General features: G+C 45.6%; 1 protein-coding gene across 2 annotated transcripts; it reads right to left on the bottom strand.

The window, feature by feature from the left end:
* Window positions 1–6,716: 6,716 nt before the first annotated feature.
* On the bottom strand, window positions 6,717–11,871 carry SDHAF4 (succinate dehydrogenase complex assembly factor 4). Of its 2 annotated transcripts, none has more exons than XM_006263148.3 (3): window positions 11,769–11,871; window positions 9,772–9,924; window positions 6,717–7,017 (listed from the first exon to the last, which is right to left on the bottom strand). In XM_006263148.3, the coding sequence occupies exons 1-3, from the start codon at window positions 11,806–11,808 to the stop codon at window positions 6,908–6,910; spliced, it is 303 nt and encodes a 100-aa protein (XP_006263210.1). In that variant the 5' UTR covers window positions 11,809–11,871; the 3' UTR covers window positions 6,717–6,907. The 2 variants fall into 2 exon arrangements, with proteins under 2 accessions (XP_006263210.1, XP_019352236.1); XM_019496691.2 differs by lacking the exon at window positions 11,769–11,871 and adding an exon at window positions 11,186–11,508.
* Window positions 11,872–16,087: the final 4,216 nt, after the last annotated feature.

The following is a 16,087-nucleotide window of genomic DNA, read 5'->3' as shown; positions in this document are numbered from 1 at the left end:
TGTTTCATGAAATGCCAGCCTCCCACACAATGTTGAAATCTGTAAACATTTCTGTAATAAGCATATATATACATAAATGTATGCAAATGTATGTAGATTTTCCTAGTCTAGAACTGCTTACACTGTTCAGTATCTCTGTGTGGGAGGTTGCTATTAAAGTAATTTCCTAGCCTGGGTAGAATTTATACAGTTTGTTTCAGTAAAGAATGGTAAAGAGCGAGGTCACAGGGGATGACTCCCTATATATGTTTCATGGGTGATCCAGGATCTTGGTAAAGTGCCGGGGGGGTGGGGGGGGGGAAGGGGGGAGAAGTGGGGTACAGCCACACCGCTTTCAGGTGTGCAGCGCAGCGAAGAGAACTTATTGTGCAGGTGTCATTCAGCCAAAGGAGGTGTGGCCAAGACCCTTTGCTGTGATCCTGGATACCAGTTAGCTCTCTGAGTGTATGGTATGTCTGCATAGCTCCTGCTGGAACCTCCACAGGTGCCATGAACACTGTGAGATCATTGGTTGGTTGGTGCAAGGTCTGTCTGGAGCCCAGGGTGTGAGCACTACAGCTGTTTACTCTTCCCATTCCTCCTCCCCCTCACCCATATTCCACCGCAGGGGAAAGGGGACAAACAACATCAGCACTCACCCCTGAGCTCTAAGCCCCTGCTTTTAAGCAGCTCCAGTGTCATTGCTGGCTGCTTGTTCCCTCTTTTACCTTGCTGCTAAATTTGGGGTGTAGGGGAAGGGAAAGAGAACATCAGCAGTGCTCAAGCAGGGGCTCCAGGCAGATACCACACTTATCAGCATATGTGGAACTCCTAGCAGTTGTGCTGACATGCTGGTGAGCTCATAGAGCTCACTGCACAGAGCACACGGCCAAAGTGGGGTATGACAGTACTACTGCATCTCATTTACATCTTCCCTGTGTTTCCCTAGATTGATGCTCAGCCTAAACTCCAGAGAAGCTAACACAAACTTATTGCAAAGTGTCTGGAACTTGTGTGCACTGTATATTACGAGCCGTCCACTGTTAATATATAGCTCTTTTATCATCAGGTGTTTGGTTTTGCTTTCTGTTCTTAGATATATCATGTTAAAAAGTTGTCCATCTGACTTTGGGGTTGTACACTGTCACTGACAGACAAGAAAGCATTATGAAAAAGCAGTAGACCAGAACCAGGCAAAATACCTGCCAGGCACATTCATCCTGTCCTCAGCACCCAAAAACAAACTGCACCCCACCCAGCCCTTCCACCCATGAGGGTGGAGTGAGGCGTCCACACATACAACCCCCCACCCCACAATGTACCCTATTGCACCTTACTCCCACCCTTGTGGGCAGAAGGGCCTAGCCCTGCCAGCACGCAGATTCCAGTCAGAACTGCTACTACCCCTGCTGCAGCTGCCCCCATGGGAACCTGCTTGACTGTGCGAGGAGGGCATGGAGGAGTGCAGCCTGCCCGGCCCAGCTTTATTGCGGGAGCTCCATGCCACACACCTGCAGCCCCCACACACACTAGAGGAAGCCCCGCACTGGAGCTGGCTGCCTTCCCCACCCCCTGCTACACAGGTCCCTAGACACAGTGGGGAATGGAAGGAGCCCCACCCTCTGCTTCCCCACAGAATCACGTGGGGCTTCCCTCAATATGAGTGTGGGAGTTGCAGGCATGCGGCACAGAGCCCCTGCAACAGAAGTGAGCCAGGCAGGCTGCATTCTTCAACCCCATGTGCAGTATACCCCACGAACCTCACATACCCACACTCTGCCCCAACAACCCCGACTGACATATACACCCAAATACCCTATGCCCACCAAACACACAGCCACACCCCCATACACCCCACTTCACACCCCACCATACACACACCCTCAACCACACCCCACACCTCCCATATACAATATACAAGAGTAAGACTTTATTTTTGAGTTATTATGCAAACACAAATCATGACAAAAATATTTTCTGTAATAAAATTAAAATATGTTATAGTAGGTGTTTGACTTCTAGTGTACAATTTGGGGTTTTTTTCTGGTTCTAAGATGGCAACCCTCCCTCCCAAAGCAGTATTTGGTAGGTGGGAGAGAGTGGGGGGCAAGGGGAGGGACTTCTGGTGGCAAAGGTCAGGGGTAGTGGGGCAGGACTTCTGGTCCCAATATGGTGAGCAGAGGGCAGGGCAACTATCAAGGGGCAGGGCTACCCATGTGGTCCTCAATCGCTCACCAAAACTCACTAAGCAGCCCTCCAGCCAAAATAATTACCTGCCCCTGCAGTAGTCTATACCTAACAGTACTGGTGCCATAAAAACCGCAAACCCTATTTAACATTACAAATGTCACTGTCAGGCCAACCTTTTTCATACCATACACTAGCATTTATATCATCAGGGAGATTGAACTAGATAAGAGGGGAGCAGGGAAATTATTTTTTTCCAGCAATTAGAAAAAGCCATTTCTGTTTACCAAATTAAAAGCCTTTGTGAAATTTGTGAAAGCCATGTAGAGAAGGATCTCCTTTTTCCAGACAATTTTCTGGCAGATGCTTGAGAGTAAAGACTATGGTCAATAACTGACTTCCTAGTTAGCCTGATTGAGAGGAGACACACTTTAAAGGGTAAATGAGCTTTATTGGAGTACTATAATGAGCTGCATTACTATAATGAAGTTACCTTGAGTGGAGCAACTTGAATTAAAAATTCAGTGAAGATCTACCCTTGAAACATCTGTTTCTATTTTAGCTCCCCTCAAATCAAATACTTAGATGATTATGAGCAACTTCTTCCCCACCTGCAAAAAGGATCAATCCTCTCCTCTGTGTTGTTCAAACCTATAAGAAACAGTTGGAGGAAAAACGTGAGTCAGGAGAGGCTGAAGTATTAGTAGCACACAGATGACACCAAGCTCTACATAAAGAAAAGCCTTCAGTTACAATACACTACCATCACCTATATTTTATGCCTTCAGATTAAATTGGTCCTCAACATCACTATTTTGGCATCCCTTGTTATACTAAAAACCTAACTGGCCATGATAACAGAAAACACTTCCCTTTCTTTTCTGAGATTTGTCAAATGATTGGGTTACCTTCTAGTAGGTATACACGGGCTTTACAGTGCTTTCATAAGAGTTTTCATACAATATTATTACAACTCTTATCAAGGGATGAAGCCACATGCCTTGTAAAAGCTCAGACTGGTAGAAATCATAACAGCATAGAACTCTATGCTCCATTATCTGGTCTGGCTTCAAATTAAATCCAGAGTCCATTTTGAAGGCTCTCTTCCAATGTTCAAAGTACAGTAAAGGTACCAGGAGTACCTATATAAAAAAAATTCAAATAAAGCAATGTTACAAATGGTGCTAAAAACATGCAACTAATAACAAAACATGTTTCTCATAATTGATATACAGAAACATTACTATAGACTTTGAAGGCTTATTTATGACTCTTTCAAACAAGCTCAACAAATCATGGAATCAGAACTGACATGAAGGATCATCTGGCCCAACCCCCATAACATCCATTATAGAAAGGTCTCAAACCCAGGGCCCTAGACTTGGTAGGCCAACAACCCTGCCACTGAACTATCACCCATGAGATAATTTTTAGGATAAGGCTTTCAACCTTTTTTCATTTGCAGATTCCTAAAAAATTTCAAACAGAGGTGGAGACCCCTTTGGAAATTTCAAATGGAGTTATAGACCCCTCTGAATTGTAAGTATGGGTATTCACTTTTGATTGATCATAGTCATCTTTTAGTCACCCCTAAGGGATCCTCTTTTGAGGACCCCTTAGACATAGTCTGCAGACCCCCAGGGGTCCACAAACCACAGGTTGAAAACCACTGTTCTATCCTAACTCCCATCACCCTGTTCTCCACTATTGTGGAAGAATCTGTCTCAAAAGTTCTGCTCTTTTATGCCACATATGTGCAGTATGAGTTTCTCAATAAAAAGTACTTAAAAAAAGAGAATGCTAAAGGCATGATATTTCCTGTGTTAAGTAATGTCTGGTTAAGCATGTTATAGGAAAACGTTGAGAAGTTAGGAACACACTGTGCCTTACCTCAACTTCTCACAAGAAAGTCAGCCTGCCTTTTTTCAGATTCATAGATGTTAGGGTCGGAAGGGACCTCAATAGATCATCGAGTCCGACCCCCTGCATAAGCAGGAAAGAGTGCAGGGTCTAGATGACCCCAGCTAGATACTCATCTAACCTCCTCTTGAAGACCCCCAGGGTAGGGGAGAGCACCACCTCCCTTGGGAGCCCGTTCCAGACCCTGGCCACTCGAACTGTGAAGAAGTTCTTCCTAATGTCCAATCTAAATCTGCTCTCTGCTAGCTTGTGGCCATTATTTCTTCTAACCCCCGGGGGTGCCTTTGTGAATAAATATTCACCAATTCCCTTCTGTGCCCCCGTGATGAACTTATAGGCAGCCACAAGGTCGCCTCTCAACCTTCTCTTGTGGAGGCTGAAAAGGTCCAGTTTCTCTAGTCTCTCCTCGTAGGGCTTGGTCTGCAGGCCCTTGACCATATGAGTGGCCCTTCTCTGGACCCTCTCCAGGTTATCCGCATCCTTCTTGAAGTGTGGCGCCCAGAATTGCATGCAGTACTCCAACTGCGGTCTGACCAGCGCCCGATAGAGGGGAAGTATCACCTCCTTGGACCTATTCGTCATGCATCTGCTGACGCACGATAAAGTGCCATTGGCTTTTTTGATGGCTTCGTCACACTGCCGGCTCATGTTCATCTTGGAGTCCACTAGGACTCCAAGATCCCTTTCCACCTCTGTGCCACCCAGCAGGTCATTCCCTAGGCTGTAGGTGTGCAGGACATTTTTCCTCCCTAGGTGCAGCACTTTGCATTTCTCCTTGTTGAACTGCATCCTGTTGTTTTCTGCCCACTTGTCCAACCTATCCAGGTCTGCCTGCAGCTGTTCCCTGCCCTCCGGTGTGTCCACTTCTCCCCATAGCTTTGTGTCATCTGCAAACTTGGACAGAGTACATTTGACTCCCTTGTCCAAGTCACTGATGAAGACATTAAAGAGTATCGGTCCAAGGACCGAGCCCTGCGGATCCCCACTGCCCACACCCTTCCAGGTCGAGACCGACCCATGCACCACGACTCTCTGGGTGCGGCCCTCCAGCCAATTCGCCACCCACCGGACTGTGTAGTCATCCATGTCACAGCCTCTTAACTTGTTCACCAGTATGGGGTGGAATACCGTATCGAAGGCCTTCCTGAAGTCTAAGTATACGACATCCACCCCTCCTCCTGTGTCTAGGCGTTTCGTAACCTGGTCATAGAAAAAGACTAGATTGGTCAGGCACGATCTGCCCGCCACAAACCTGTGCTGGTTTCCCCTCAGCATAATTTGCCCTGCTGGGCTCTCACAAATGTGAGCCTTGATAATTTTTTCAAAGACTTTACCAAGGATGGAGGTGAGACTGACTGGCCTATAGTTGCCCGGGTCCTCCTTCCTCCCCTTTTTGAAAATGGGGACCACGTTAGCCCTTTTCCAGTCCTCCGGAAAAATTTTCCCCTGAGAAAATGCTGGAGTCCCATGATCCAGACCATGGTGCTGCCCCACATACCTAATGTGGCACATGCCAGCCCTGCCTCTATGACACATCCTGGACCAACTCCATGTGCTGTATCCAGCTTGCACTGGATCCATCCCTGCATGCCACATGCAGTGAATGGGGCCCATGTGGTGCATACGCCACAAGTGGTGGGCAGGGCTGGTTCAGAAAAGTAGTAAAAGTTTTCAGGTTAAAAACGCATAGGTTTTCTTTTGACTCAACAGATTAGGAATCCTAAATGTCACAAGGGTTTATAACAGGGTGCAGTACTTCAAATAATAATTTTAGTCACCAAATGGAAGCCTTAACTTGGAGCATTGATTTTTAATAAACTTTTCTATTTGTACTTCAGTTTAAAGAAAGCTGCATTTTCATTGGTTAAAACAACCATTACAAGCCCCACACACCAGATCCAGCACACACAGTCAGTCTGATCCAGCAAACAAACTGGCCCTGCTCTACACATTTGGCCTGCAGAGCCAAATAAACTCAACATCCCGGAACTAGATGACATAACAACATTGCAGGTGTTTGAGTGCTGTTTTTTCCCAGATCACATTTAGTCAGTTTTCAAGTAGTCACTTTCATTTATCCAACACATCTGGTACATGCCTGCAATTACAGAAGCCAGAAACAGTACGGGGATTTGAACTTCATGTTCAACATTCCCACTGCTTTAAACACAAATTCCAGAAGGGTCAATTCAGTCCTCTCTCTGAGTAGATAAACTAAATATTGTGCAGTTTGATGCAAGTCAGACTAAAATAAAATTAAAAAACAAATTGCTGTTTGTACTGAGAAAACAAATAAAAGCCCTGGGACATTGTAAAAAGAGATGGAAGAGTTGCTTTGGTGCCCTTGATTAAATTCTCTCTTAGTCACTCATGAACTACCACATTATATGTCAATTAAGTGCTGTCCTGGCAGCGGTTGTATTTTGATAATACAAGTATAGGTTTGTGAAATGCACAGAATTTTCAGTACGTAAGGGACAATTTAACTGTTAAATATAATGAGCGCATATAAGGATTTGCATTTTAAATATACCTTAAGATTCTACCAGCCCTCATTTTCAATCTCACATTAGAGAGTACAAGTACCATGAAAGATTAGAGGTACATAATGCAAATAACTGCTCCAAAAATTGACTTTACAACTGAACATTTATTTGTTGAAAATATCCTTCATGGTAGTCATCAAATATATGCCTGAAACAAACAGCGCCATTTAAGAACAAATTAGAAGAACATCAGGAACATCTAGGTGATTTTTTTCTACCTATTATACCTTGAAACAAATAAACATACTATATTAGCAATACAGATGCACTGCACATTAAAAATCTATACATCGTCCTTTTCTCTCCCAATCTCCATAACGAGTAGGTTCAGGGCCCTTGGGTCCACCCCTCTCTTTTGTAGTAGGATTGATACCATCAGGAAATTCTAAAAAGATAGGAAAAGGTACATTAAATGCCTATGAAGTTGGCAAATACATATGATAAAGACTAACAGTGTAAGATGTTTGCATCCCAATTCCATAACAAAATAAAGATCAACTGCTTTAAAAAAGTTGAATCTAGGCTTAACATTTTGTCAAACCAATAAAAAAAAAAAAAAATAGAATTCAGGGAGTTTTGGGTTAAATCTCAATCATAATCATCACATAGGTTCCTAGAGTCAAGAACCTACCACTTTATTTATGCAACTAAGCAAAGTAGCGACTAGATATTTGAAAATTTAAAACTGCTATGACTCCCACTTATTTTTAAGAAAGAAATTACTTTATTCAATAGCAGCTGCTTGTACATAACCACCCTAAAAAAAAAATCAACTCATTTTTATTTTTGTTTAGGATGCTAATTTTAAGCACCCAAGCATGAACATTTGACACAAGTAGGGGTGCACCAATAAATATTTTTTGGTCGATACCAATGGCCGATTATTAATGAGCCATATAGGCTGATATTGATCCAATTGCCAATATGCAGCCTGGCAGCTTGAAGAGCAGCATCAGGCTGGTAAGTCTGGAGGGAAGAGGCGTGGGGAAGGGAAGGTGATGGAGGGGCAAATCGAGGCCCCCCATGGTGAGGGAGGGAGTAGGGTCAGGGCCACAGCTCATCCTGGGGGCAGAAGGCAGCTTCTGCTGCTGCGTGCACCCCTGAGGTAGGCATGGGGGCCACATGTTCCTCAGATCTATACGTTGGGCCACAGTGGGCTGTCTGCTCATGGCCAGGGGCAGTGTTGGGCTTTTCCTGGTGGGAGAGCCAGGCCAGGGCTACGCTTGGGGCGGGCAATGGCAGCGCTGGGATAGGGGGGGCTACAGCCATCCCAAAATTAGCCGTAACCCTCCCCACAATAGCTTCCTCTTCCAGCGCCACCACTGCCCACCCCAAGCACAGCCCCAGCTGAACAGAACCTGGCGCTGCCCCCAGCTTCAAGCAGGCAGCCCACCCACACCCCACACACAGATCTAGGGAGCATGTCCCCCCCATGCCTCCCCTGGGGGTGCTCACAGCAGCAGAAGCCACACCCCCATCACACTCCCCGAATGAGCTGTGGCTCTGTCCAGGGCCCCACCCTGCCCTGGGGCTGTGCAGCGTCTGCTCCTGCCCCAGCCCTACTCCCTCCCTCACCATGGACACCTTGATCTGCCCCCCCCACCCTTTCTCTCCCACAGATTTACCAGCCAAATGCTTCTCTCCAAGCTACTGAGCTGCACTCCTGGCTGCATGCATGCCATGGCCGCACACATGCATGCAGCATTTATTGACATTATCAACCATATCGGCCAAAAAGGCCGATTGCTGATAATGTCCATTTTTCTTTTATCGGTGCCGATACGATATAAACCAACGTATCGGTTCACCCTATAAATTCTGTGAAAGGGAAATAGGGGGTTTTATAGACTAGTTTTTACTGGAATTGATCATTTCCACAGAAATTCTACTGGATGACAATTGGATGCATAGAGCTATCAGATTCTATGGCTCTGGGTGGAGGAATAAAATCTAAATATAGACAGATAAGGCAAAACATTAAATATTTACTCTGAACTCCAAGTGAATACATCGTGTCATCTTAAGACACAGTTCATCTACATGAATTTTCAAACATCAATATTTACCTAAATCAAAGGCTTCAAAGTTAAGATAATGCCCCCTCCCACTTCCAATAATTAGATTCTATATATGGAAAATTAGTAATTTAATCTAATTAGTGGAAGATCATCTTAATTCATTCCCATACTGCTGTGGCAGGGAAAGCCTGCCCCCACCCCTTACCTTCCCGTGCCTACACCTGTCCCCCCTGCCACTTGTCCCTCGCCATGTTGTCCCTCTGCTGCCTGCTCCCTACCACTTGTCCCCTCCCCTTAGCTGCACACCACAGGTCTCCTGCGTGGCCCCTCGTTACTCCCCACAGCACAGTTTCTGCCACACTCTTCTGGCCACATGTCCCCTTCCCTGCTGCACTAGCGACCTGACCCTGGGGCAGGTAGTGGCTCAGCTCTGCCTTTAGCTCTGAGCCTGAGGCCAAAGCTGGAACGAGCTGCTGCCTGTTCCAAGCTGGCACTCAAATCTAAAATGCAACTTTTTTCCATATGGAAAGAGGGGCACAATGCAGTCTTCAACAGCAGTTAGTTTGAGCCCTTTCACAGCCAGTGCCAAATTGGAAGTACCTTTTGGTTGAGTAGCCAAAAACTGCTGCCAATTCAGCAGTTTTGCTTCAGCAATAAAGGGAGGGCAAGCAAGTTGAAGAGTAGACCGTCCTTGCTCCTCCTAGAAATATCTTTTTTCCTTCTGCCTTCCCAAAACAAGATATATCTTATTTGGGAGCATGAGGTATGGCAAAAAATGAAGCATTTTCCCCTGACTTTTGGCAGTGGTATGCTTCAAGGCCTCAGCCCTGTAAGCATCTCCATGTTGAACTTCACTGAATTCAGTGGGGTACTGTGCAAATACAGCATGCCCTAAAGCTAGCTGTGTAGTAAAATCAGCTACAGCCCCTTATTTTTGCTTTACTAACCCTATTTACAACTGCACTAAAACAGACTAAGACCAGTTTCAATGCCGGCTACAAATATGTCACTGTCTGTTTCAGAGTGCTCCTATTCAGACCAAACTCTCTGGTCATTTAGGAATTGCAGGCACAACCTATAACACTTACATAATACTCATTTATTGTTAAAGAAAGACTTACTTTCCAGTGGTTCCCTTTCTACATTAGACTCTTCTGGCTCATCAAGACGACCTACTGGTAATTTTGCTTTCTTAAGCAATTGCTTGGTAGGCTCAGACTTTCCTTCAGTGTTAGAACTAGTCCTCCTCGAAGAACTGCATAGAAGAGTTGACCCTATTAAATGAAGCATTTAATTAAAGCATAGGCAGACAAGGTTCTTTGGGTAAATCCGATATCTTTTATCAGACCAAGTCAAATAGTTGGAAAAATGCTTAGCAAGCTTTCAGGCACAAACACCCTTCATCAGGCTGAGGACTTTTATATCAAATATCTGCATCACTCAATGTTTATAAAAGCTCTGAAAATCTGCACCTACTAAAAAATGAAATATTCATTTTAGGAAGAAACACTAGGAACTTCAAAGATATATTTAAGCTTCAAAGTGCACTGCACTATCCCCAAAGTCCACTCTGATCTTGTGCCCAGTCTGCTGCTGATTTCTGCTTCCTCCCTTGTGCTTCTTGCTCAATCTTCGGCCGTGCTGCCTGTCCTCTCTCCAATCTACCATGTGCACCACACAGGCTGCTCATGGTGCCATCTGTGGTATCCATACCACAGGTTGGTCACTTCTATTCTAACTATATTCCAAGTTCTCAAACTCAAAGTTATAAACCACATAAATATCCCATGTTTTAATTTTTCTACATTTCAATAGTTTTCAACCTTTTTAAGGTCCTGGGCATCCCTCATAACTGTTTGTTTGTTTGTAATTATTTGGCAGCACTGCAATGGAACTGCCCATCTGCCCATGCACCTCGTGTAGAGCCAGACCAGCAGGGACTGTTGCAAGAGCTCGTGCCCCTGCCTGCATTAGGGTTGGCTAACAAACGTGAAGCACGCAGGAGCACCCCGTCTACGGCAGCCCTTCCCAATCCAACATGCATGCTCTTCCCACACAGAGACAAGCACTCCTGCCTGCTTCAAGTTCATCAGATTATCTCATGCAGGAAGGACTGCACACTATTGCCCCCGTCCCTGCTCCCCAGTCTGGCTCTGGAAGAGGCACATGGGACAATGTCAACCAGTTACAACACTGGCACCCACACTGTATCACTGCTGAAAGGCTCTTACAACCCCAGTTGAGAACCACTTGCCTACATTATACATTTTGCTGATATGCATCCACACATTTTACTTCCTCCAGAAAGCCTTAAATTCCTCTGCACAGCCTGGCGATTTGTGGGTCTCACCTCCTATAGGAACCTATTGGCCGTTTAGGAAGACCTTGCAGACTGTGAGGGTGGTCAACCCTGGAAGCAACCTAGAGAAGCTGCCACATCTCCACCCCGGGACAATCTCAGCCTCTTGTCTGGGAGGATCCTGCCTTGGGCCCAGGGCCAAACTACACCATCTCATGAGGTCCCTCCCAGCCCACCTGAAGCCGGGAAAAAGAAAAAGCAGATACTGCAAGCGTCCCCGAGTGCGGACATGTGGGGTCCCCTTATAACAGGAACAACGTGGAAGCAAAAGCTTTTCTCTCCGAGCATTTAAATGGTGATTTGGAGAGAAGAGTCTGGCAGCGCGAGCTGCCGGGGGACAGGGACGCGGGATGCCTGCGGGGTCTGAAGACGTATCTTCCCGAAGTCACGGACCAGACCCCACCGGACCGGACCGGACCGGACCGGACAAGAAAGAACAGGACGGGACATAACAGAACGAAGCGGCTTCCTGGAGTCGGGCGCAGAGGCCGGCAAAACGCGAAGCACCAGGCACACACCACAGGGCGTGGTCGGAAGCGCGTGCGCGCGCACTCCACTGGAGCCGAGCCAGGCCGGGTGCCCCAGCACCACAGACTCGGCGCGTTACGTCACATCACCCGGGCCTAAGCGCGCTCGTGCTACACTCAGGGTGCGCATGCGCAAGCGACTTCCACGCTGCTCAGGGCTCCGCAGGAGCGGCCCAGGCCCCAGACGCGCTCTGGGGTCTCCCCCGCTCCCTCCCCCAAACCCGCCGCTTACGCGCAGCTCCCGCCGCGGGCCGAAACAGCCGCAGAGCCATGGCGGGGCCACTCGAGCCCGGTCGAGGGGCGGGGCGGGGGCAGTGCGCAGGCGCAGCTTCCGCACCCGCGCAGCTCCGCTCGGCTGTAGACGCGACTTTCCTGCGCGAATATTTGCGGGGGGGGGAGAAGCCAACGCTGGGGGGGGGAAATACAGAGCTCCGACTGTATCTCCCGCGCAGCTGGGCTTAGCCCCGAATACTGGATCGTCTGACAAAAATCTAATTTAAGAGATTTGTAAGGTCCGGACTACGGTGAAATAGCTGGTGCTAAACTGCGGGTTGAGCCGGCACGTTGAGTAGGAAGAGCAATGCTCCGCAGAGGTATTTCGTCGACGTCGGGCAAGGCCTACAGCTTGACGCTGCTTGCGTTGAACTGGCGGTCTGCTTTGTGCCGTGTGTGGCATTTTCCCTTCAGGTTTTTTTTTGGTGCAGCCACAGCTACTTTGATGTTTAAGGCTGAAACTAAAGGAAAGCCCTGGTCCCTATTGGAAATGTGATATACGGTGCTGGGTGAAGACAGTAGAGAGGAGAACATGGTGCGCACACAAGAAAAATGCCGGTGCCTGAGGAGAAAGTAGCTTGGGGAGAATTTAGGGAGAGAAACCAAAATATGCACATACAAGAACATGGCCATGAAGAAAAGTCCAGTTTTCCCTAATTCTGTGTTACCCCCTCCCTCAAACAGGAGACTAGTAGCTTGAACTGACCAACTGGGGCAAAATTAATTTTTAAAAAGTATGTTGGGGTTGCAGTAGTTCAGCACCATTTATTTCTAAAAAAAATCTGCGCAGTTATTGCAGGCAAAAGAAAAAAGCAAAAGAACCTAGAAGTGACTGCAGAACTTACTGACCATTCCTGCTAATGCACTCACTTTTCACACCCTAAGAATGAAATAAAGTAGGATAGTGAAACACTTTTTCCCTACCTAAAATTAGTTTATGCAAGAAAAGCAGGATTAGGTGTATTCTGTGGACACTGAATCAGCTCCTTGTCCTGAATTATATACTTTTAGCCTTTGTGGTTGTGGAGAGAACTCTTACAACATGAACCGAATGCATCCGATGCCCCTGTCTCTTGGGCTCAAAAGAGAAGCTACAAAAAATACTTCTGAGTGCTGTGAACTGTCCCATTCATCTCAATCAGGACTCAGTGGTCCCAACAAATACAAAGCTACAGAATGTGGCATGATTCCAAGAAGCCACATCATTCTGCAATTTCCCATTTTGTTGTGGCTACAGTCTGGCATTATTTTAATTTCCCTGCCCCTTATTCTATAGCAGGGCTGTCCAACTGGTGACCTGCAGGCCACCTGGTCCACAAGGAGTTAAGCTGCAGGCCCTTCCACCTCTCTTCCACATCTGCAACAGCAGCTTGAGTCTCTGGGTTCCCTCTCTCTCTGGCTTCCATGCCTGCCCCCACCCAACAGAGCAAGGGGACCTGAGGGTGAGCTTGCAGGCACCTAACACAGCTGCCTTGCTGGTGATGGGCATGCTGCAGCAGGGTTTGGAGTACATCTGCGTGGCACATGGCCTGGAGGGTTCTCGGCTTGCCCTGTTGCAGCCCCCAGCTGCTTGGAAGTTGGATAGCTCTGTTCTATTGCTTTCCCTTTGAGGGAGTGAGATTACGCTGTATGTAGTAGTTTCTCTGTTCCTTAACACCAGGTGGTTGGAGAGCCAAAACTTGAGTCCATTCTCCAGCCAGACAGCTTAGTGAGCCAGATGGGTGGGCTGGTCATACGAGCTGGTTGCCTGCAAACATCATTAGAGCCACTGTCAGAGAACATAAGCTTATGAATTCTAAAGCTGGCGCTAAGCTCCCCCTTCCCGCCTGGCACATTTCAGGATTTCTTAACCAGGCTGCTGGGTACAAGAGAATGCAACGTTCCCAGGCACGCCATCTGGGCAACAGAACAAGGAAAGAATTGCTGAAAATACATCAAATTCTATTTGGTATTTCTAACTACAAACCACAGGTGTGTTTCTTTTTGCATCGGAAGGGCAGTATATGGGCAGACTGAAGGGTATATCATGGCTACGGAATAAATAAATTTTGCCACGGAATTTCAATAATTTTTGCTGAAAATATTGGTGATTTCTGCTGCAGAATGCTATGAAGCTTTAGGACCTCAATACAAGCAGCAGCACATGGATATGATTTGATTGAAAACCCTGTTCTCCAATTACCAAAAAGGGAGGAGGGAGAAGAGCGTGTGAAGACAATGCTTCGGGATAAGAGTATGTTGAGAAATCTCCCTTCACAAGTAGAAACCAGGGACACTACAAAATGTGGAGACCCCCCTGCCCCCCAGTCCTTTTTGGTTTCAGCAACTGGGTGTGTATTCTCCAAATCTATTATACCAGATCAATTACCAAGTTTAATTCTAAAAAAAGGATTCAGATACAAAATCAGAAACTCACCCAAACATGTAGATACCAGTTCTCATTCTTTGTGCAGATTTCCTAATCATATCAATAGTAGTTTGTGCAATGACAGGAGAGAATATTGCCACAAGAGTAAAAAAAAGAACTGGAGATTTTATGGGACAAAGTTATAGATCTCAGTTTTATATTTCTTTGTAAGGCTGCAAATGAAGAAGAATTCTAGGACCTTGGTTCAGTGCCACCTCAAAAGGAACAGTTCCATTTATAATAAAATTACCAACAATTTATAGTTGCTGTTAGTATCTTGGGTTTGCTTTCATCCAATTACAAACCAGCATCAACTCTCCCTAAATTTAAGAGATCTAAAAGGAAGTGTGGCTTTTAGTTTCCCACAGAAGGTTCATACCTAAAGAGATTTTCCAACACATTTAAGCAGTTTCTTTCAATGTGTCAGACATTTTAAATCAATCAACATGAACCAGACAAAACTATTTTTTAGACCAGAGACCAGATTCAGTTTTGCAGGCACTTAAATGAGACTTGGGCAGAATTTGGGCAGCTTTATTTTAAAGAGCAATCTAATTGGCCCTACTCAGCAAGCTAAAAATCCAGTAGATGCCAAACTTAAGGCTGCACCTCCATTTTGAATTGCAAATTTCTATAAGAACCTAGACTTAGACTATTTTTAGAAGCTATCCACTTTCATCATGTAAGTACCTAGCTCCTAGCTAAGCATCTGTGCAATCCAGATTGTTGCCTTCCCCATACTAAAATCCAACCTAATCCATTATTTACCAATAGCACTACATTCAGCTCATAAAGGACAGTGGTGGTTTCTGCCCTTAGGCACAACAGCTTAGTGATAAGAGCACTCACCAAATAAGCGGGACTGTTATATGTCATCCACAGCTTCAGGAAATTAAAACACACATCTCTCATTCCAAGAGATTAAAACACATCTATCACTTCCTAACCAACCAGGCTAATAGAATGTAGCATGCACACTGTAGTTTGGTCAAATGCAGACTACTGAACCAACTGAACACGTGTTTAGGAGACTAGAAAACAGAAAAATGAAAGTGCCCCCAGTTACAGCTCACCTTCCCATGAGACCTCCGGAGCATGGGTACAAGTACTCATGTCCCCACCCCAAAGAAGCATGCTGGCCTGGGTGTTCACTCCCACCTCTGGTATCAGAGCCATAGCACTCCAATGCCTAAATTCTACCTGGAATGCTAGCGCACTATTCCTGTGCACACCTCTGAACATGGTAGTTGTGAACTGGTTCCCGGTCAATGACATTTGTTATGTGTGTCCTTACCCACAGACTCCTGACTGATTTTACACAGTTCATAGGCAAATCTGCCCAAACTAGATCATCCTTATTGGACAAGGTGTCTAAGCAGCCATACAGATGTTCCATCTGCTAAGTGAAGGTGCTAAGTAACCAAACTGGATATGGCCCAAAGTCCCCTAAACTCACTGATTTACTGATGGCCAAAGTATTTAGCTTCTTGTTGACAAACTCTCTGAACACAATTCAAATATTTACAAGATATTAACATGAGTGTAAAATGCATTTTTCAATTACTAATAAAAATTTTCAGTAGCAATGTTTTTAGGACCTCGGTCTCCTATCAGCATCATAAGGACTTGCACAACAAAACTTAATAAAACAGTACTATTTAAAAGTGAACATATGCTACATTGCCAACTGTAGTCTGAGATGTTCATTTGAAAACTAAACTACAGGGGAAATTAATTTATTAAAGATCACATGAATATTGCACATCTAAATGCAATAATTATAATTAATTATTTCTCTTTTAAATCCTACAAAATATATGAACCCTCCCAGTACTCTCAAACTTAGCAAAAGATTTCACTTTCTTAATTGC

This window comes from Alligator mississippiensis, chromosome 1 (assembly GCF_030867095.1).
Source record: "Alligator mississippiensis isolate rAllMis1 chromosome 1, rAllMis1, whole genome shotgun sequence".
NCBI lineage: Eukaryota > Metazoa > Chordata > Crocodylia > Alligatoridae > Alligator > Alligator mississippiensis.
The sequence above is the reverse complement of the archived record's forward strand: the minus strand, read 5'-3'. Positions and strand labels throughout refer to the sequence as shown.